Genomic DNA, 20,692 nt, shown 5'->3' with positions numbered 1-20,692 from the left:
TGATTTTCTTCTAAATTGCAAGTCCAGGCAGTCTTAATAGTAAATATAAAGGATTATGTATATTAGAAAATGTACATATATTGTTTTTGGTAGAAATGACATCAGATAGCCATTCTAAAGGATTGCTATTTAGGAATTAGTAATGTGTGATAAATTTCAGTTTTCTAGTTCAATTTTTCGAAATACAAATATCCTAAATTGTCATGAAATTAAGATTTTTAGTTCAAATTTTAGGAATAAAAATATATTGGCTAATTCCTAAGAATAGTTGATTGAAGAGAAAATGTAAGTAATTAACCCTTATGCAAATTTTCAACTATTTTAAAATGCTAATAATCACAAAATTGCATCAAATTATTACTGAGTCCCTTTTTGAAATATTTTTTAAAAAGAACTTCTTAAGAGAAATATTTTTCGCAAATTTTAGAAGCTCGACCAAACATACTAAAAATGGGATTAAAGGGCCATTTGATACTGCATGACAAATGTGTTCAACTATCGGCATAAAGAGCCAACTCTTTAGTATTTGCATTAGCAGCACAAATTCAATATTTTATCTAAAAGGTAGCAGCACAAATTCAATATTAACCAAATAATTTCCTTAAAATTAGCAAAAATATTTTGTATCCTTTCTCTCTCTCCTAATGATTCCAGCCAAAAAAAATTAAATATTTTTTTCCGAAATCGCTCTACTTCCTAACGACCTTGAAAAAAGAAAATATTTTTCCATTTTCAACTGTTTGGTTGCACAAAATAGTTTGAAAAATATTTTCCTAGATATCATATTTTTCTGATGGAGGAAAATGATTTCCGTAGAAAAAGTTAAGAAAATATTTTATAAAAACTTCACCTACCCTCACATCTAACCCTAACCCACTCCAACTTCAATTTTCGGTATTTTTTTCGGTTTTTTGCGCCACTCACCCACCCCAACCCCGTCAAACCCCCCACGGAAAACATTTTCCACTTGAGGATAAACTGATGCTATAGTAACTAGCTGAGATCCCTTCCAACTTCCCCCAATCCATAGCCGAAATTATTAAAATAATCTTCAAGCGATGAATCTAATGAATTATATTTGAATGTATATTCACTTTATATATCAGTATATATCACCATGTATTTCTGTTTTATCTCTCTTGTATATTATGCATATTAAAAACTATTCTTATGACAGAAAAAAAAAATGAGGCTTTTAAGATTAAGACGTTTGAATCCGAATGTATATTTGAATATCAAGATGTGTATTAAGATTAAGAGATTTGAATCTGAATACACATCTAAATATTAAGATGTATATTAAGATTAAGAGATTTGAATCTGAATACACATCTGAATATTAAGATGTATATTAAGATTTGAATATTAAATGATTAAGACTGTTTGATTTTTAATATCTGAATGTGTAAAAAATATCTTTATTTAAACATTAATAAACATAAAATTCAAATAAAATACTAATTAATCCAATATTCTATCAACAAAATATATAATTTTTTAAAATATGATAGTTGCTGGTGGTGATGGCTAACGATAGTGTTTATGAATGCCGACTAGAGGCGGTGGTTGGTGGTAGTTTTGGTTGATGGTGATAGTTCAGGGTAGTAGCTAGTGATGATTGGTAATGGTGGTTATTATTATTGAGGATGGCAGTGGTGGATAGTGATAGTTAATAATGGTGGGTGGTGGTGGTAGTTGTGATTGAGGAAGGTGGTGGTGGTTGGTGATAGTTTATAATAATGGGCAGTGCTGGTTGTGGTTGTTGATGGTGATGGGATGGTTAGTTGTGGTAGTTGAGGTGAATGAGTGTTGATTGTGGTTGAGAATGATGGTGGTGGGGATGGTAGGTGGTGATAGTCGATAACGATGGTGGTGGTAGTGGTGGTTGAGTATGGTGGTGTTGGTGGCATGATGGTAGTTGATAATGGTAGGCGGTGGCAGCAGTTAATAATGAATATGGATGATAGCATCTTAATGAAATTAAGTATCTGTTATATATCTTAATCATACAGACCTATTCAGACTCATTAAGTGTTGTGAAGTAAAAAATAATAAATACACTTAATGATTAATATCTAAATAATTAAGATTCGGACTTTAAAAACAAACGCGCTTAATATCTGAGATCTGAATGATTAAGATTAAGATCTCCATTAAGTGCAAACAAATGAGGCTAAAATAACATATGACCAAGATATCTATAACACGTGGATTTCAAGAATAGATTAGGAAAAGAGATGTTGTAATTATTTTTTAAGATAAGTAGTTATTGTTAGACTAAGAAATACAATCTCCGGTTAAACTATTTAATTTATATAATGAAGGGTTAAATTTAGTTAAGGATAATAACTTAGATATTAAGCACAAGGATGCACGATCGATGAGACAGAATCTGCATATGATTGATGACAATAAATGTAAAATACCCTTGCGACAAGAACATTAAATGAGATATATCTAGTAATAAATGTCTGTAAATGGCGTTTATATAAATAAAGAGAATGATTCACCCGATAATAACTGGACAAGGTGAACATTCTGTCTGACAATCGGTGAATGACAGATAGATCCAAGATTTGCATGAACAATCCTTGGATCTGGTGGAAAAGTGGGGAATAATATGAACGAGAATCTTTATAAAAAGGTAATCTTTGTGTTTTTGCCAGAGGGAAGTCTTCTTCTCAAAAAGTGTTCTTATCAGAAAAAATATTACATGCCCTTATCAGCGTCTCTTCTTTCTATATATATGGGCCATTTTTCTCAGAAAACCCTAATAGTACAAACACCAAGAATATTCACTGGAATATTCCCTTTTTTAATACTTTATTCCGACAAATTAGCCGTTACAAGTCTTACCACTAATAATTATTCCTTTCAAAATTTACACAAACCCAAAAGAACTAATGTATTACTTTACTTTTTTCACACAAGAACAATGTTGAAACTTGAGCTCAATACCTAAAAAGAAAATACTTTATTTTATTGAAAAAGAATGTATTCTTTCTCCAATATGAAAAAAATTACTCATTTTGATGAATGAAAAGACAATACTTTTCCTATTTCAAAATACTTAGTTTATTGAAATAAAAGAAAATATTTTTTCTACGTCATGAAAATGAAGTACTCGATTTGTTAAAATTTAAGAAAATACTTTTACTACATCATGAAAAGAATATTCATTTTGTTGAAATAAAAAAAAGTATTCTATCTACAACATGAAAAGAAAGTACTCTTAATAATAGTTCTATTTAGCGTGGGTGGTGGGCGAGGTTGGGGGTAGGGGTGGGTGGGGTATAGTGTGAGGGGGGGGGGCTAGAGAGTTAGAGTGAGTGGGTAAGGTTGGGGTGCGTGGGTGGGTGGGTGGGGATGAAGAATAGGGTAGAGAAGGTTGAAAAAGAGTTTTGTAAAATATTTTCCCTTCTTTTGATAGGGAAAACATTTTCCTCTAATTGGAGGAAAATGAGTTCACGAAGAAAACGTTTTCCAAAACATTTAAGACAACCAAACATAAGAAAATTGAAAAATATTTTTCGCAAAATATTTTCCTTCATACCAAACACACTCTACGAGTCAATTCTTTGGTATTTGGCATTCGGTAGCACAAATTCAATATTTATTTTAAAGAATTCATGATGTATACATACATCGAGCCAATTAATTCCGAACTCAAGAGCTTTGGCTCAAACCCATGTAATATGTGTTAAAAGATCCACTATATAAGTATATATAATTGATTTCAACCCTAGTAAATCAAATGAGTTGTGGTAGAATCCCAAATGCGAGCCAATAAAATGTAAGCTGGAGCTGCTTATAATTACTAAGCTTTACAAGAAAACAAAAGGAAAAAAGGCATCAACCGAGTGAAAAACAACGGTGTGTGCTTGGATTTTAAACTAACTACATATATTGGATGTTCACATAAATGGAGCCTATAGACAGTTGAAAGACAGAGCAAAACCTAGTAGGAGCAACATAGATCATTTGCCAAAAAGCCAAGAGAGTTTTCACTATATCTTTCCACCAAAGTATCAAACTAATAACCCTCCAAAGGATAATCAATGGTTTCAAAACTAAGTAGAACAAAAGGGAAAGTGTAGGGTCATCCTCTTGAACTCGGCGTCTTGCCAAAGCGAACACACAAGACAAGTGATAATATCAACATTCTCGACTCCCAAAACCGTCCTTCAAATAATATGCAGGATCAGTCATCACTCTAATAATATTATGGCACTAGCTGAATGTTGGAGTTGGCATGCATGCATCTTTTGCTAGTTTGTCATCCACCTTGATTTATGGTCTCATCCCGTCGTAAAGTAGATGAATGGAGTTGATAAAGGCTCCAGCAAACGAACTGGGCATTTATGATACATAAATATGGGATTATGAGTTATTTCCATATATCGTTACACTTCCGGCAGAGGCTTGATTGGCTGCACGGTTGCTTCCAAAATTCTTCCGATTTGATTCTCTTGCAATTCTTGAACCAAACTGAAGATAATGTTTAAAACATAGTTGAGTGAACTTGCCACGTTAAAAATTTGAGCAATGGAACTCTATGGCCAATGAAGGACAAGCAACAAGTGGTACCTAAATTGTAAAGCAAAGTTGATTTTGAATGCAAAACTCTATTTGGCAAAATGGATATCAACATTCAACAGTATGACAAGAAGAGTGCCATTTGGTTCTTGCATTACAGAAAGTTCTTATATTGTTTAGGAAAACCTCAAAAATTACTTCCCTAACAAACCTAGTGCCGAGGATGAGGCGAAAGGGGATCTAATGGTACAAGTAATTGGTTATTAATTTTGCAGTGAGGATTGCGATACCTTATATGATTAAAAAAACAAATCACAATCAACTTTTATCCATATTACCAATTATTCTTTATAAGTTTTAAAGTTGCTGTCAGAGTACGTGCATGCACAAGAAAGGATTAAAAAAAGAACGCTGTACTATGCACAATCACTCACTACATTAAAAAAAGTGGAAACCAAACTCCTCAATTAAGATATTTTATTGTTACTCATTCATGAATAAGAGAATATTGACTCGGCGACAGATGAAGAGCAATACATGCATACCTGGATTGCTCTTTTTGGCAGAGCGGCTGCTTCAGATAAACCAAGTAGATATGCAACCTTTAAAAGAAAAAGATAAAAGTGAAAGATATCAGAAAGGGGGAGAGCCACCGGGATGAAGAGAAACTTCGGCAGAGTGCAGCAGTAAAATTGGAAGAGAATAAAGTAAGGATTACGTTTCTGTTTAAGGTAGCCACCAAGTACAAATATAAACAAAGGATCATGACATCCTTCGTTAATGTAATTTCAAAACCCAATCTAAGATAAATTCAAAGGTGAATCTAACCTCTCTCAAGATTTTCTTGTCACCAATACCAATTGGTTGATCAAGGTCAGCGATCTCCCACAATGGAATATCTAGCAAAATCCTGATGACATCCTCATCTAAGAATGGAAACCTGGCCTGGCAAAAATAGAAAATAAGATCAGACTGTAACTATAATATAAGAAAGTACGCCATTTAAGCAGTTCAAAGTACCTCCTTGCCATTGTCAGCAATACACCTGTCATCTCTCCCTAGGTTTCTCTTCCAAATCCTCTGCATGTCTAGTTTCATTTCATCATTCAGACTTAACCAGCTGATCCAGATAGAGCACCAAATGAACAGGAAGGAGGAGCACACATTAGAACATGAGCAATTACTATTTTAAGCTCTCAGAACTACTGAAGCAACTTTTTTTGCAGGAGGAAGAGGACATAGAAACATTAAATCATCTCGAGGTGAATGCACCCCATTGCTAGCTGCCCCTAGTACTATTGAGGAAGACAAAACTACACATAAGAACGCAGTGAATCAACAGGAATTGATTAAACAGAGCAAGAGAGGTTAGCGTACTATCAATACATGCACGCTCTACACAGTTCCACCTTTTGAATTGTGGAAGACAGGGTAAATTCATATACATGAGGACTTCACCTTCCATTTCTATATTTTGTCCTATGCCGACCATATCCAGCACATTGCTCATCTGCACCAGAACCAACTAGGAGAATCCGAGCCGCAGATTTGTACTTGACACGGTCAGAGGTATCATTGTTGCCTGTCTCATCTTGCAACAGACCATCTCCACTAGCAGCCAACCACAGAGCTATACCAATATTCAGATCCTGAAGCAAGGAAAGAAATTAGTTGAGCAAATTGATCGTGACTCAACACAAAAAAGTAACAGACGCAAATCATATAAATATCGATTGAAAAGATACCATGTAGGTACTTGCAGGATTTATTAGTGACATGACATGCTTCGTTTCAGAGGTCAGCTTCAGCAGCTCAGCATCAATCTCTACAAGTTTCCATCTGCAACTCAATTTTATGATGAACAAACCTCGAAAAGAAAGAAAAATTACAGAAAATGGAGAGAAACAAAATGGTAGACGCTCAAAACCAACGCATAAAAGTGTTTTACTTTCACATGGGCAACCTAATATCTCTCTGTCTTAAAAAAGTACATTGAGCAGGACCATTTTTTTAACATACTTAGTTACAAACATACCTCACAAGGGGTGTAAATGTAGGATTTCTGTAGAATAGGGGGTGTAAGTGTAAGTGTAGGCCTCTAAAATCCAAGGGGTGTATCTGAAACTGAATCATATTACATGGGTGTTTAGTGCGATTAACCCTTTTTTAAATTGCCAAAATTCTTCAATGCCCAATTATTCTTCACAAGAGCTATGCTTGCATTTAAATTCGAGGCTCATACTTTGCTTGTAAATGCAAGGCTCATACTTTGCTTGATTCATCATTTTGGGCATTATCAGCATGCATATTCAAACATAAGTGTATCATCTTGCTTATTTCTCACGAAGAACTCCAGTCCCTAATAGTACATATGAAAGCAAGAAGGGGAATGGATACCTTCTTGATGGGGCAATTTTTTGGAGTTCCTTTAGACCTGCTCTAGCAGAGATTCGATCAGGAGCACATGAACCGTCAAAGCTTACATTAAGCAGATCAATTTCGTCTACAATTTTAACACCAGAATAGACCATTACTAAGGTTAGATTTGCCACAGGTATAACAAACAGGAAAGGAATTATAAAGAATGTTCTATTCTAAACTCAAGCAAGAGGGACATAGCAGATATTGGAAAAACTCACACTTGGCATCCATGCACTTATCTAGTAGTGCTGCAAGTATCATAGAGTCTATTCCACCGGAAAAGAGCACAGCAACTGGAGCATTGCATTTATTTGTGTAGTCAACTGTAGCGGACTACACATTACCCAAGAATTATGTCAATTATGAAAGCTAAATAGCAGCTTATGTTTTTGCTGTTCCGTTGAAGGGCTTCTAAACCAACATGACTTTCCCATGGGGGGGGGGGGGGGGGGGGTTTCAAAGCATTAGTTCTAACCATTGGGCGGAAACAGAAAACAAAAGCTAAACAGTTTCAAACCTGGTAGATTGTATTTAAGGCAGTGCGCCGCATTATTGACTCTTGTAAAGCATTCATTACCCTGTGAGGCAGCGATGTAAGTAGGCAGTCTGTAGAAGCTGTAAAATTAGAAGAAGACTGCACTCAAGTTAGACTCTGAACGCATTTTTAACTACAATTACTAAATCCACCAAACATGTAATAAATGGTATTAACAGCATGACTATGTGATATTGACCTAACTTAGATTCCATCAGAACGGAAGGAGTTAAACGTGAGTCCTCTTTCGTGCTATAAACCTTTTGACGGGAAGCAAGCAAGTCCTCGTGTTTTGGTTGGATAGAAGTTCTCTCCCAAGTGATTAACTCCTTAAGCTTTGGATCTGTCCAATCATGCTTCAAAACTTCACCAATTAAATCCTCATCTGTTCCTGAAGCACCAATAGACAAACTGTATACACCACATGGAAGTTCTTCCCAAAAGTCTATTTTGGTTATTCCACCTCCATCTGCAAATTCTGCAAGATCAAAGTGTTCCATGCGTTAAAACATTGCACTTATTCACAGAGGGATAATCGAGGAGCTATAGACTACACTACCAACTGCTGCCATATTTCGTCTTTTTCATGTCGGTAGGAGACACTCAAATAATTCACATAGAAGTTTCGAACTTGAAAGTATTAAACTATGCATAAAGAATTTCTTCCAAAATCAACTATTTTATCCAACTAATAGACCGCTTGAAAGCTCAAAAGGAACAGTTTTGGATTGAGAGAGCTAATCTTCAATTATGTTTTTACGAAGCAACAAACTTCAGAAATAGAGGATGGCTAATTACCAGAAAGCTCAGCCAAAAACAATATGTTTGATCGTTAAATGTTCTTGTCTGTACATGGCACGTTCTCAATCATCACTATTGATAATTTAATATAATTGTTCTCAAAAGAGATAATGACAACCGATTCGCTTATGTTTTGCTTCAAAATAAGATGAAGTTTCTCCAAAAAATCTTTGATATTATTAGTAAAAGATATCAGTAAACGAGTAAGATTTTGAAGAGAGTTACCAGATTTTTCATTTACAGAGGCAAGTGTTGATACGGAAGACAGCAGAAACTGAGGGTCCTCCTTCGTTGGCCAGTGAACAAGAAGGCTTCGCCTTCCAAATGCATCTCGACCAAACCATAATGTTTTTGAACTACACTATAGCAAAGAGTAAGCAGAGCATGAGAGAAGCATTTGTTTCAAAATGATTCAGCCTTTCCTGCTGAAATAAGCCAATAGAAACTTACCACAAAAAGTTACCTGCCAGTAGATCAAAGCCCACGGCCCCTTGATTCTGGAAAGAAGTTCTGGAACAGAACTTTGCCTTTCTCCTGAAGTATGAGTTTTATTATGTGGAGAGGAAACACGAGAACAACATAGTCCTAGATGTTGCATAAGAATTTCAGTGTCATTGCTATCACTACTCATTTGGATGCCTCCAAATATTTCACCTAAACAGGAATACAGGAAAACAAACAATAGTCAATAAAAATAATTAATGTTGACAGAATGAAGATAATATAAAACAGAAAGAATGCTGAAGCAAGCAACTTGGTCGAGAAAAGAAAAAAAAATCAGAATTGTTTTTGCAAACAAGAACACAAATATTGTGGAATCTGCATTTGGTCATTTACTTGAAAGTGCAGAGAAACAAGTACTCATAATTGTGTACATTCTTTGACTCTCCAAGGTTAAGCATCAACTAAGTTAGAAAAAAAAAATATCACGCATAAGAAAGTCAAGAACCAAAAAAAAATACAAGATATGCTTCAGTCTAGCATGTAGGTAAAGGCTCAGACGCCGTGGTATTACCATTATAAACAAGGATGTTCCCTGATACGTCTGTCAATGGTTGAACAATAGGATTTATGCCTCTAAGCTGCAATGTAGCACCAACAAATTGCAACTCTCCGGTGAATTCTTTACCACCACCACCCATACAACAAGCCTCCCCCTCACCGGAATCTTCATCTTCCACAAAGGCAACAACATCTTGCTCCCCACCACACAAAGATGAAACCCCAGAACGAAGTAAAATTTTCTTGCATCCCAAACTATCTGGACCCCTTCTTATTAACACAGCTTTTATGTCATCCACTGAAAACAAAGTCTAGTGACAATATAAAACATCGTTATCCTTTTCAAGATTTCTCTTGAAATTGAAAAAGATTACAACTTTAGAAATTCCACATAAATCTTTCCTCATTAAAGGTGCAAAGGTAGCTCTTTTCTTTTAATACTCTTTTATCAAAGCAAGCTTTTTCCTTTTCATTTGCAGCCAGTTTTTATGCTGCTTTTGCTTAATTTGAAATCTGTATAAGAAGATCAATCAAAAAGATTTTAAAGAAAAACCATACAAGTTGTTGTTCTTCTACTTAATTTAGATGTTGTAAGCAAAGGGGTTCATCTACTGAAAGAGTGATTTGATAAAGATAACAACTTTAGAAACTTCACATCAATCTTTCCTCATTAAGGTTCAAAGGTAGCTCTTTTCTTTTAAATCTTTTAGTTCAAAGCTAGTATTTTAAATTTCCCTTAAAAGACAATTTTTATGCTGTTTTTTCTACATTTATGTGTTGTAGAAAAATGGGTTCATCTCATATCAATCAAAGAGAATTTTTATTTTTTTAAAAAAAAACAGAAACTTCATAAATAATGATACAAAGATAGCTCATTTATTTGCTGTTTTTTAATTTACTTAATTTAGATGTTGTAGCAAAAGGGGTTAATCTAAAACGATAAAGAAAGGAGTTATGAATGTGAAATCAGAAGTAAAGTACAGGACTAATAAGGCTGCAGTTTTGTTGTTATTACATCAATGGTTAATTCAGTATATAATATACCTGCTGTTCCAAAAAAGGTAGTGGAGAGATGAAATTGATGTTGAGAGATGATGATAAGAGAATCCTAATTCCAGACACAATCACTGCTATACCACACATCTCTCTCTTTTTCTGCAGCGTCCCTAAACCCTAAACTCACTTGAAATACAGAGAGCTCTCGGAAGGAAGAAAGGTTTATGAAATATCAAAAAATTTAAATGAATATTAGCGAAAAAAATGACAAAAATTGTCCATTATGTTTGGGTAAGTTTAAAATAGTCACGTAAAAAATAATACAATTAACACAAATAGTAATTGACTTAAACTAAAAATAGTCCATCAATATATAATATCTACATAATTTATATATTTTATGTGAATAATTATATATAACTAATTTTTACCCTATAAAAGTATGTATAATCTTTTTTTCTAAAATAAGATCTTGAAAATAAAATTTAAACTCTTGAAAATAAAAAATAAAAATACTTCTTCTTTTATTATTTTATAACATTTATTAAATATTTGACGAAAATTAAAAGTGCTTACGCTTGACAAATTTATCAACCATAGCGGATCAGAAGTATATTTAAAAGCATATTTAAATGACTATTTATAATCTAGCCAAATCAATATTTCAAAAGGAGTTTTCGGGGCGAGGCGCACCAAAAATGCCCCAAGGCGATGATGTGGAGCGAAAATCTCAAGAGGCGTATGCCCTGGCATTCGGACGTTTGAGGCGTATTTTTTTTGTGATGCGTAAGCCCTAGAGACTTTTTCAAATTAAAATAAAATTTGTTGAATAAGTCTTTCGTTTAATACCCAAAATCTCAAAAGTCAACTTGGTAATTACTCAAAAGTTTTAAAAAGGAACTGAAATATATTAAATCTAAAAGGCAAGACCTTTTTTATTGATTTTATGGTCTTTCCCAATTCTTTATCTTATCCGCTAGTCTGCTAATATCTCCCAAAAGTAACAAATATTTTTTAAAAAAAATTACAAATACAAAGAGAACTCCATTCTCCTTCGTAGCAGCAAGTTAAAAGTTCAAGTTACAGGTTAGTCATCCTTTTTGTCCTCCATATAGAAAACTTTATTCTTTTCGGCTCAAGTTAGTTGTGATTTTAAGTAGCATATAATAGATTATTTTAACTAGTTTTTTGTGGGGACGGAGCACATCGATATATATATTTTTCACATATTTATAATTTTCTTCAATTTTTATGTAATTTTACTTATTTATAAATATTTATTATAATTATATTATTCTATAAAATATTAAAAATTAAATATGTTATGTCCGGTGTCTCGCGCTTACAGCTCGATGAGTCATACGTAAATCTGACTTGTATTACGCCCACGTCTTCTAAAAAAATTGAGCCAAATATACGAGACATTGTCTCGAATATTATCTATACTTTGATTAAATATTAAAAGGACAAAACTACCCTTCAGGTTAATTTCTTCTCCTAAGCCTTTTCAGAATAAAACGCTGAACGCTGCTGCTATTTCTCTAGTGAACAAAGCAGCCATTGCTGGCTGGGCGATTTTTTCTCCACAAAGGTTAAAAGAAGTAAAGGCAAACTGTAAAGCCAACCACCACCTCTGCTCTTCCATTTGCTGCGCTGTTCACCTCTTGCCACCGTAGTGGAGATGGAAAGTAGCAGCGGGAGCATCAGCTACGGCGGTGAGTGGAGAGCAGAGGAAGCTATTGCCGGCAACGCTGAAGCCCTTCGAATTCTCAGAGAACTCATCACTTATCCTCTCCTTTACTCAGCTGAATCTCGAAAACTTGGCCTAAAGGTACTACAAGTTTTCCAAATAGTATTTCCTTAATATTCGGCTTATTATCTTTAATTAACAACTTTCATTGCTTTGCTTATTTTTCTCTGTAGTGGCCACGTGGATTGTTGCTATATGGACCCCCAGGAACTGGCAAGGTACTATACATGAGCTTTCTTTATTTGGGTCTGTGCCAAAATCATGCCTTTTTTTTTAATTTCAAAATTGACTTATTGGTTTTGAGCCAAAATCATGACATCTCAATTTCGAAATTGACATTTGGGCTGAGCCACAATCATGTGCTTGAATCTCGAATTTGGCAATTGTTAGAGCCAAAGCCTGTCTTATCAATTTCACAGTTGACATTTGGATTTAAGTCAAAATCATATCTTTGGATTTGGAAATTGACTTTTGTGTTCTAGATAGTTGTTTGGTCAACTTTTTGTAATTTTTTTAATTGTAGACAAGCTTAGTTCGTGCAGTTGTTCAAGAATGTGGCGCCCATTTGATCGTAATAAGGTGTGTTTGATTCTCATTCAACTTTATTTTCTCTGTCAGGCTTCTTTCTTTTTGTTGCTTATGTGCAGTAAAAGTAATGGTCGTTTTCTTCATTAGTTCGGTGTTATCTTTTCCTTACTATGTATGCCTGACAAATAACAACAACTACGCCTCAATCCCTGCCTTCTTGGAGGTAGGGTTAAGGTCTGCGTACACACTACCCTCTCCATACCCCCACTTGTAGGATTACACTGGGTTTGTTGTTGTTGTTGTTTTACGCCTCAATCCCAAGCAAGTTGGGGACTGACCATGCTGCTCCAATTAAGTTCATCTTAGGACCCATATTATACAACAACAAAAAGTACTAGAAGTTCTATGCCTAGCAGAAACTTATCTAATTGGCTAATATCTATCAATTGAATCACTGAGCATTCCGTGATTGTTATGGTCCTTGATGTTATTTAATTAATTAAAGAATGTCTGCATTTTGAAAGAGTTGAGCTTTTGATGTTGGTTATTTCAGTATGGTGGGACAGTGGGTGACTCCACACTTTTAAGTACATTTAGAGAAGAGAGAAGAAATTGAACTTTAAGGGGAATCTTGCATTGTTTTGAACTTTATTGTGCCTTCTGGCTTTGGATGTATTTGCAGTCCTCATTCAGTTCACAGGGCTCATGCTGGTGAAAGCGAGAAGATTTTGCGGGAGGCATTTTCAGAAGCATCATCTCATGCAAAATTAGGCAAGCCATCAGTCATCTTTTTAGATGAAATAGATGCTCTTTGTCCTCGCCGGGATTCTAGGTACATGTTGCACCTCTTTATCCACATCCATACGACAGTGGCCTTGCTTGAACCATAGTTTTACAGTAAAAAGAAAAGATGTTGGCAGGGTAGAGTAGATGATATATACCAATGTTCTTTCTAACATGTTATTCGAGTTCTTGAATTGCAGAAGGGAGCAAGAAATTCGTGTAGCCTCGCAGCTCTTTATGTTGATGGATTCAATTAAATCATCATCAACATCTGTATCACATGTTGTGGTGGTAGCATCAACCAATAGGTAAGGGTTCTGCAACATTTGCTTTATTTGGTTTTTTATTTTTTATTTTTGTGGTGGATTGCATTTTCCTGTGTCTCTCATGTAAGTCTGCTCTCAACAGATTAATTTTTGTTGTCGTTATTAAGTAAAAACATCCATTAGATCTTTCCTAGTAGTCCTCGCAGGGCAAGCTGTAGGGCATGATATTTTGCGATGAGGAACTGCAACTTAGCTATTACCTGCCAAGGAAACCATTTCTAGGAATAGACTTGGTGAAGGATATTGTTCGCCCTTCAGAGATGTATGAAAATTATGATTGCTCTTACTTTTGTTTCTTTTGAGTTCATAAGAAACTAAAAAAAAATTCTCTTTATAATGATTAAAAAAATTCACGCGTTATATCCTAGAAGATGTATGCAAGCTACAGTGCCAGCTTACTTTATGTACGCAAGCCACTGAGCCCCTAATGATATCCTTCTAATGGTCATGAAATTCTATGCTTACTTCTGTGTCATGGTGTTGTACACTTCCAAACCAAATTAACTCTGATGCCTATATATTTTATGTGCAGGCCAGATTCTATTGATCCAGCTTTAAGAAGGGCGGGACGTTTTGATGCCGAAATTGAAGTAACAACACCTACTGAGGAAGAGCGGTTGCATATTCTCAAGGTTAGCTGCATAAGATAAGATTTTTGCGTCTGCACCAATTTAAGGAGATACAATGGGTACTCTTTGTGGATATCTACGGTTTCTCAATTCCCTTCTATAGTATGATCTACATGAAGTTGGTCTTAAGATGCTGGTTTTCATTTCTAATCTTTCAGCTTTATACAAAGAAGCTTCAATTGGATGCGAGTGTCGACCTTCGAGCCATTGCCGCATCTTGTAATGGTTATGTTGGGGCAGATCTAGAGGCTTTGTGTCGTGAAGCTGCAATGTCTGCAGTAAGAAAGTGCTCTGATTCAAATCTAGACGAAGGCTCTTACAGCATTAGTATGGAAGACTGGAAGCATGCAAGATCAGTGGTTGGTCCTAGTATAACTAGGGGTGTTACTGTTGAAATCCCCAATGTTTCTTGGGAAGATATTGGAGGGTTGAAAGACATAAAGGTATGACCTCGCTTGAACAATTAGGTCTGGTTGAATATTTGCAATATCTAATATTGTGTTAAAATCTTGAAACAGAAAAGGCTTCAGCAAGCTGTTGAATGGCCTTTAAAACACTCTGAAACATTTGAACGGCTGGGAGTATCACCTTTCCGTGGAATCCTTCTTCATGGACCACCAGGTTGCTCGAAAACGACCCTTGCTAAAGCTGCTGCTCATGCTGCCCAAGCTTCATTCTTTTCCTTGAGGTCTGTTGACCGTTCTGGTCTCTTCTGCACTTGGCTAAATTATTGTATGCTGTTTGATGCCCTGTTTCCTGCTGACCCTTGCTGCAAATAACAGAGAAATGATAACTGTCATTATAATGAAGCATGAAACAGGGCATCATAAGGTAGGGGTAAGGTCTGCGTACACATTACCCTCCCTAGACTCCACGTGTGGGATTGCACTGGGTTTGTTGTTGTTGTTGTTGCATTATAATGATTTTTTGATATAAATGCTTCCGCTAGTAAAAGGAAACATATGCATGCACTGATAAAAGTCAAAATGATCCAATAGCTGGTTATACACTTGCAGTGCTTGCAGTTATCATAGCTTTTTACCTTTCTATCTTGTCTTCTTTATTTTCACCTATTTTTCTTATTTAAGCATTTCTTTTGAATGCATCTAAGAAGTTTATCTTTATTGTTTAGTAATTATTTCATGCATTGCTTAGAAGCAACTGAGTAATTTTTGTCTCCGTGAGCCTTTGCCAGCTGATATGACAGTTTATGGAAAACCAAAACCATGTTAAGTTCCAACTTATAGTTTCTGGAAAACCAAAAACATGTTAAGTTAGTTTAGAATGGCTGCCATTTAGTAGGCTCCACCTAAATCTTGAATGTATGCTGGTGTTTTATGCCTCTTTTGGAAGGCATTAGATTGGTATTTACTATGATGTTAACTATCTTTATTAGCTTGTCCGCAGTAACTAAGTCTATATTATTATCTTGTGTATTTGATGTTTTGACTAAAAATTACAAGTCCTAATCGTTCAATTTCCTGAAATTCATAATCATGGAACAGTGGTGCAGAGCTGTACTCTATGTATGTTGGTGAGGGTGAAGCTTTACTGCGCAATACTTTCCGAAGAGCTCGCCTTGCAGCACCAAGTATCATTTTCTTTGATGAGGCTGATGTCGTCGCAACCAAACGGTAAGCTTATTTAGCTTAGCAATGTCTTGTGAGTTGAGTATGACTTTGGTATAAAACATTTTGGACCATCTCGTGTTTAGTAATTCGGATTTTGATTGTATCATGTCAAGTTTACACATATATCGTAGAGTTTATTGTACAATTTTGGTGACTAGGTGCTTGCCCCATATTCTGATTTCTGGTCTGGTAAACACATGCTTGACTGCCCTTGTTGCTTACTTATGGATGGAGATGGATGGAAGAGGGAGACAGAGAAAAAGAGGGGAATTGGGAGTCATGTAGTGAAGAGAGAAGTGGGTAGGATTGTATATGAAGAGAGAGACTGAAGAATAATCTTTTGGGAAATCCTTGTGGACTTTAGAAGTCTTCAGGCACACTTGTGCCTTGTCAAATATAATCCCTGCTTATACAAATTGCTTTTAGTTGGTACAGGACTTACCAAGGTCATGTCCCTAGAGGGGCCATCTATTTGTTAGTCTGACTGCGAGTTTAAGTTTATCTTCCTCATTATTTATGGGGTGGGGTGGATGAAGTGGAGGTCATCGTCTGGAGTCCTGTGTAACAAGAAAGTGTCACCGATACTCAAAGGTAAGTTTTATAGAGCGGTGGTTACGCTGGCCATGTTGTATGGGGCTGAGTGTTGGCCAGTTAAGAACTCACATATCTAGAAGATGAAAGTAGCAGAGATAAGGATGTTGCGGTGGATGTGCGGGCGCACTAAGATGGATAAGATTAGGAATGAAGATATTCGGGAGAAGGTGGTCGTGGCCCCCAGGGATGACAAGCTGCGGGAAGCAAGGCTCAATGGTTCGGGCACGTTCAGAGGAGAAGCCCAAATGCCTGGTGAGGAGGTGTGAGCGGCTGGCTTTGGTGGGTACGAGGAGAGGTAGAGGGCGGCCTAAGAAGTATTGAGGAGGGGTGATCAGGCAGGACATGGCCCTAGACAAGATGTTGTGGAGGTCGAGCATTAAGGTTGTAGGTCAGGAGGTAGTTGTGCATATTTTTACGACGCACCAGACTTAGGCTAGTCTGGTAGGATTTAGTCTTAGACTACTAGTGGATAGTGTTGAGTTCTCACTACTCTTTCGTTCCTCTTAGTGTCGGGGCTTTATCTACTAGTTATTGTTTTGCTTTTCATCTATTTTCTGGTCCTTGTGATGTTATTTTTTTTATGGTTTTTATTGATGGTACTGATATATTGCCTCTTTTCGTCTTCTTGAGCCGGGGGTCTTTCGGAAACAGCCTCTCTACCCTTTGGAGTAGGGGTAAGGTCTGCGTACACACTACCCTCCCCATACCTCACTAGTGGGATTTCACTGGGTCGTTGTTGTTGTTGTTGTTCCTCATTATTTATGGGAAACTCTGATATGGTTGATCCTTAAATGGCAGAGGAGGAAGTTCAAGTGGAAGCAGTACAGTTGGAGAGAGACTTCTATCCACCCTCCTAACCGAAATGGATGGTTTAGAGCAGGCTAAAGTGAGCAGTAAATCTTTTGCAGTTTTTTATGTACTGAATGCAAATAATGGATCATTGTGATCAGGTATAGAATGTGGTTCCTGTGTTTTCTAATCATTGCTTTGTCAGGGAATTCTTGTTTTGGCTGCCACAAATCGCCCCCACGCAATTGATGCTGCACTGATGCGACCCGGAAGATTTGATCTTGTAAGAAACTTATCGAATGCTTACTGTAATTTAGCATCTCAACATGAATGTTACTCTTAAGAGGCGTTCTTGTACTCGATATGGGTCATATAGTGTGGTTAGCAGCAACAGTAATTAGCTCATTTTATTCAATTTGCTTTGCTTGCAGGTTCTTTATGTCCCCCCTCCTGACCTGGAAGCTCGATTTGAGATTCTGTGTCTTCATACGCGAGATATGAAATTGAGCGATGATGTTAATCTCAGACAAATTGCAGAAGACACAGAGCTCTTTACTGGAGCTGAGCTGGAGGGACTATGCAGAGAAGCTGGAATAGTTGCTTTGAGAGAAAACATATTAGCAACAGTAGTATGTGATCGTCACTTCCAAATAGTCAAGAAGTCGCTAAAGCCAGCACTTACCGCAGAAGAGGTTGCTTCCTATTCTTCCTTTATGAAGAATCCATCTAGGAGGTCCGCAGATTCATTTGAAACCAGCTCCAAAACGAGTGACAAGCAAACCAAGAATCTGTTAGTTTTGGCCAGTCCTGTTACAATTGGTGTCATTAGTGTAGTATTGTACATTGGTGTGAGATACTTTCTGATGCCTACTGAAACATTGTCGAGGGAACTAAGGAGTACATAGAGTGCAACTAAGTTACTGTTAATTCCAGCACATTACAACACGATTAAATTACCAAATTTTGAAAACAATTTCATGGCCAGTCTAGGCAGTCCAGGTATGTGATAACAGTTTTGATGCGTTTGATTGTGTGTAACGTGACCTTTGATAGGAGAGTATGGAGGTTGAGAATTATGGTAGAAGGTTAGTAAGTAGTCGAGCTTTTCCTTTTTCATACCCGTAGTATCATTATTATTCGCAGATTTTTACACTTAGATCTCTAATACTGCCAGTTGTCTCTTTTGCTTTGGCTATCTTATTATCATGTTGGTGTTGAAATTATTGGTTTTGTTTTCTCATTCGTTGTTTCCAACTCCGGTAGCTCCCCTGTGCAAAGTTATTGCAACTGCTATGGCTGAAAGGCAGTGTCAGCAAACAAAACCAAATAAGGAACATTGGTAGAAAAAGACTTACTTTTTATTCTTCAAACAGTAGCTGCTCTTCCTATTCCCAGAGGATAACAGTTTTTTAGCAGTGTTTCATTCTTAGCCTTTGGTATTATCTTTTATATAGTTTAAAAACTTTCTTGTTGATACTTTGTTCATAATAAAAAAAAAAAAACACTAGGTGATTTCGGCTTCTATCCATATTATCTGTCAATGAACCTATTTTTTATTCATATTAAATATGGATTGGATCGGATGCTTTGTCCGTTTTTGTATTATGTGTTTTCGCTGAAAAGCATAGAAAGATCATTGCTCAAATAATAACAAAGACGAGCATTATTAAAAAAAATCGTTGCATTAGTTCAAGCCTTTATTTTCCGAGAAGATTTTTGTGACTTTAGAAGAAATTCCTCCCGCTGACTTTGTTTAGGAATTTTCCTTTTTAATGAGGTAATATATCATGAGAGTTTTTAGATGATAAACAATAACATACAAATGTAGATAGAATATAGAGGCCAATTAATAAGAAACGTAGAAACAGGATCAGACTAGTTTCTTGTAAATTGCTTCTTGACTTGCATTACATTTTCACATCTTTCTAATGACTATTAAATAATTTTTTTTATTCTTAAAAACTATCCTGATAACACTTTTAAATTAATATCTTTTATTTTTTCTAAGTATCTTTATATCCTAAAAAGATTGACAGAATTTGAAAAACCTGAATTGAAACGTCGGACTTTTGGTATGAATTCAAACAACAATTCCTCACAAGTTTTTTTTTAAAAAAAAAAAAATCAATACTCAAAAATTTTACATAAAAAGCTAAAACTCAAAATTTGTATGATTAAGAATATTTTAGAAATATTTGAAAAGTTGGACGGGAAAAATCTTAAATTAATACGAACGGCATAAAAGCGAAGAAATAAGTTGAGCACGGGACACTGGATATAAATGTTTAATATATTAAAACGCAGTGAAAACGCATAAGCTGGAATAGCTCAGTTGGTTAGAGCGTGTGGCTGTTAACCACAAGGTCGGAGGTTCAACCCCTCCTTCTAGCGTTGTTTTCTTTTCCTTTTTATTTTTTAAAATAAAATTTATTCAGACTTTGGTAGGATGCATTAGATAAGCTAATGCATGCATTAACTTTGTGTATTAATAATACCTTATTTAGTACACTTTTTGAACCTGCGGACCCTGAAGCAGATTCAATATTAGAAGTAAATAACTTTAGTCGTAAAATAGTAGTTGTCAAGTGGGTTCAAATAAAATATTTATACAAAATTTATGCAGCTTTAGTCGTAATTTATACATATACACAATATTATTTTTCGATGAAGCGAGTTCAACTGAACCCGCTTGCTACCACGTGCGTCAGCCACTGTATGCATTAGTTATGCAAGCATTACTTACACCATATTTGGCATTATCCTATGCATAACTAATGCATAAGAAACCATGGTATTAACAATGCAATGGATTTTAATGCATGCATTAGCTTAGTTAAAGATAAAATTATCCTTCAAAATTTATGCTTGATTAAAATATGATATTATATTAATGCATGTTTGAAATAATCAAGAAAGTGGGAAATAAAATTATATCACTAGTAAATAAATAAATACTTAGCAAAAATTTTATTGATAAATAAATATTCAGTTTTATACTACAATATAGGTAGATAAATCAAATATTTTTTTAAAATCTTTTTTATATAAAAATATTCCTCAACATATGTTTCTTTTAAAAATATAAAGTGATGGACTAGTTATGGGTGTATTTTTTTAAACAAATAATTCTTTTAGAAATTGTGCAATATTTTAATACGTCAAACCAAATAATGGATAAAAAATATGTCAGCATAACTAATGCAAGCATAACTAGTACCGGCATTACTAATACACCATATTCAGTATTATTCTTATACACTCTACCATTTGGTAGGATGCGTTAAATAAAATAATGCATGCATTAGTTTTGTATATTAATAATACCTTATTTGATACACTTTTTGAACATATACATTAGTTATGCAAGTATT

The 20,692-nt window shown here is 35.3% G+C and overlaps 2 protein-coding genes and 1 non-coding gene across 9 annotated transcripts; 2 read left to right on the top strand and 1 right to left on the bottom strand.

Moving 5' to 3' along the window:
• Positions 1-3,787: 3,787 nt before the first annotated feature.
• Positions 3,788-10,526, bottom strand: LOC104118634 (uncharacterized). Of its 6 annotated transcripts, none has more exons than XR_001973728.3 (14): positions 10,340-10,524; positions 9,309-9,606; positions 8,757-8,947; positions 8,519-8,654; positions 7,692-7,970; positions 7,475-7,572; positions 7,176-7,290; positions 6,934-7,039; positions 6,282-6,375; positions 5,995-6,185; positions 5,557-5,656; positions 5,365-5,476; positions 5,082-5,138; positions 3,788-4,488 (listed from the first exon to the last, which is right to left on the bottom strand). XR_001973728.3 is itself a non-coding variant. In XM_009629915.4 (14 exons), exons 1-14 carry the CDS (start codon positions 10,436-10,438, stop codon positions 4,381-4,383), a joined length of 1,989 nt encoding a protein of 662 aa, XP_009628210.1. In that variant the 5' UTR covers positions 10,439-10,522; the 3' UTR covers positions 3,788-4,380. The 6 variants fall into 6 exon arrangements, 3 of the variants coding, with proteins under 3 accessions (XP_009628210.1, XP_033508037.1, XP_018633927.1); XM_009629915.4 differs by having other exon boundaries at positions 5,365-5,481; positions 10,340-10,522; XM_018778411.3 differs by having other exon boundaries at positions 4,401-4,587; positions 5,365-5,481.
• Positions 10,527-11,818: 1,292 nt separating this feature from the next.
• Positions 11,819-18,405, top strand: LOC104118635 (cell division control protein 48 homolog B). Of its 2 annotated transcripts, XM_009629920.4 has the most exons (12): positions 11,819-12,122; positions 12,215-12,259; positions 12,565-12,620; positions 13,252-13,401; positions 13,553-13,660; positions 14,211-14,310; positions 14,466-14,750; positions 14,826-14,995; positions 15,813-15,941; positions 17,331-17,418; positions 17,527-17,604; positions 17,753-18,405. In XM_009629920.4, the coding sequence occupies exons 1-12, from the start codon at positions 11,973-11,975 to the stop codon at positions 18,224-18,226; spliced, it is 1,833 nt and encodes a 610-aa protein (XP_009628215.1). In that variant the 5' UTR covers positions 11,819-11,972; the 3' UTR covers positions 18,227-18,405. The 2 variants fall into 2 exon arrangements, with proteins under 2 accessions (XP_009628215.1, XP_009628216.1); XM_009629921.4 differs by lacking the exon at positions 12,565-12,620 and having other exon boundaries at positions 11,984-12,122.
• Positions 18,406-19,638: 1,233 nt separating this feature from the next.
• TRNAN-GUU (transfer RNA asparagine (anticodon GUU)) lies at positions 19,639-19,712 on the top strand. The gene has a single exon. It is a non-coding gene; the product is annotated as a tRNA-Asn (tRNA).
• Positions 19,713-20,692: the final 980 nt, after the last annotated feature.

This window comes from Nicotiana tomentosiformis, chromosome 10 (genome assembly GCF_000390325.3).
Source record: "Nicotiana tomentosiformis chromosome 10, ASM39032v3, whole genome shotgun sequence".
In the NCBI taxonomy this organism is placed as follows: Eukaryota; Viridiplantae; Streptophyta; class Magnoliopsida; order Solanales; family Solanaceae; genus Nicotiana; species Nicotiana tomentosiformis.
This window is presented reverse-complemented; position numbering and strand designations above follow the sequence as displayed.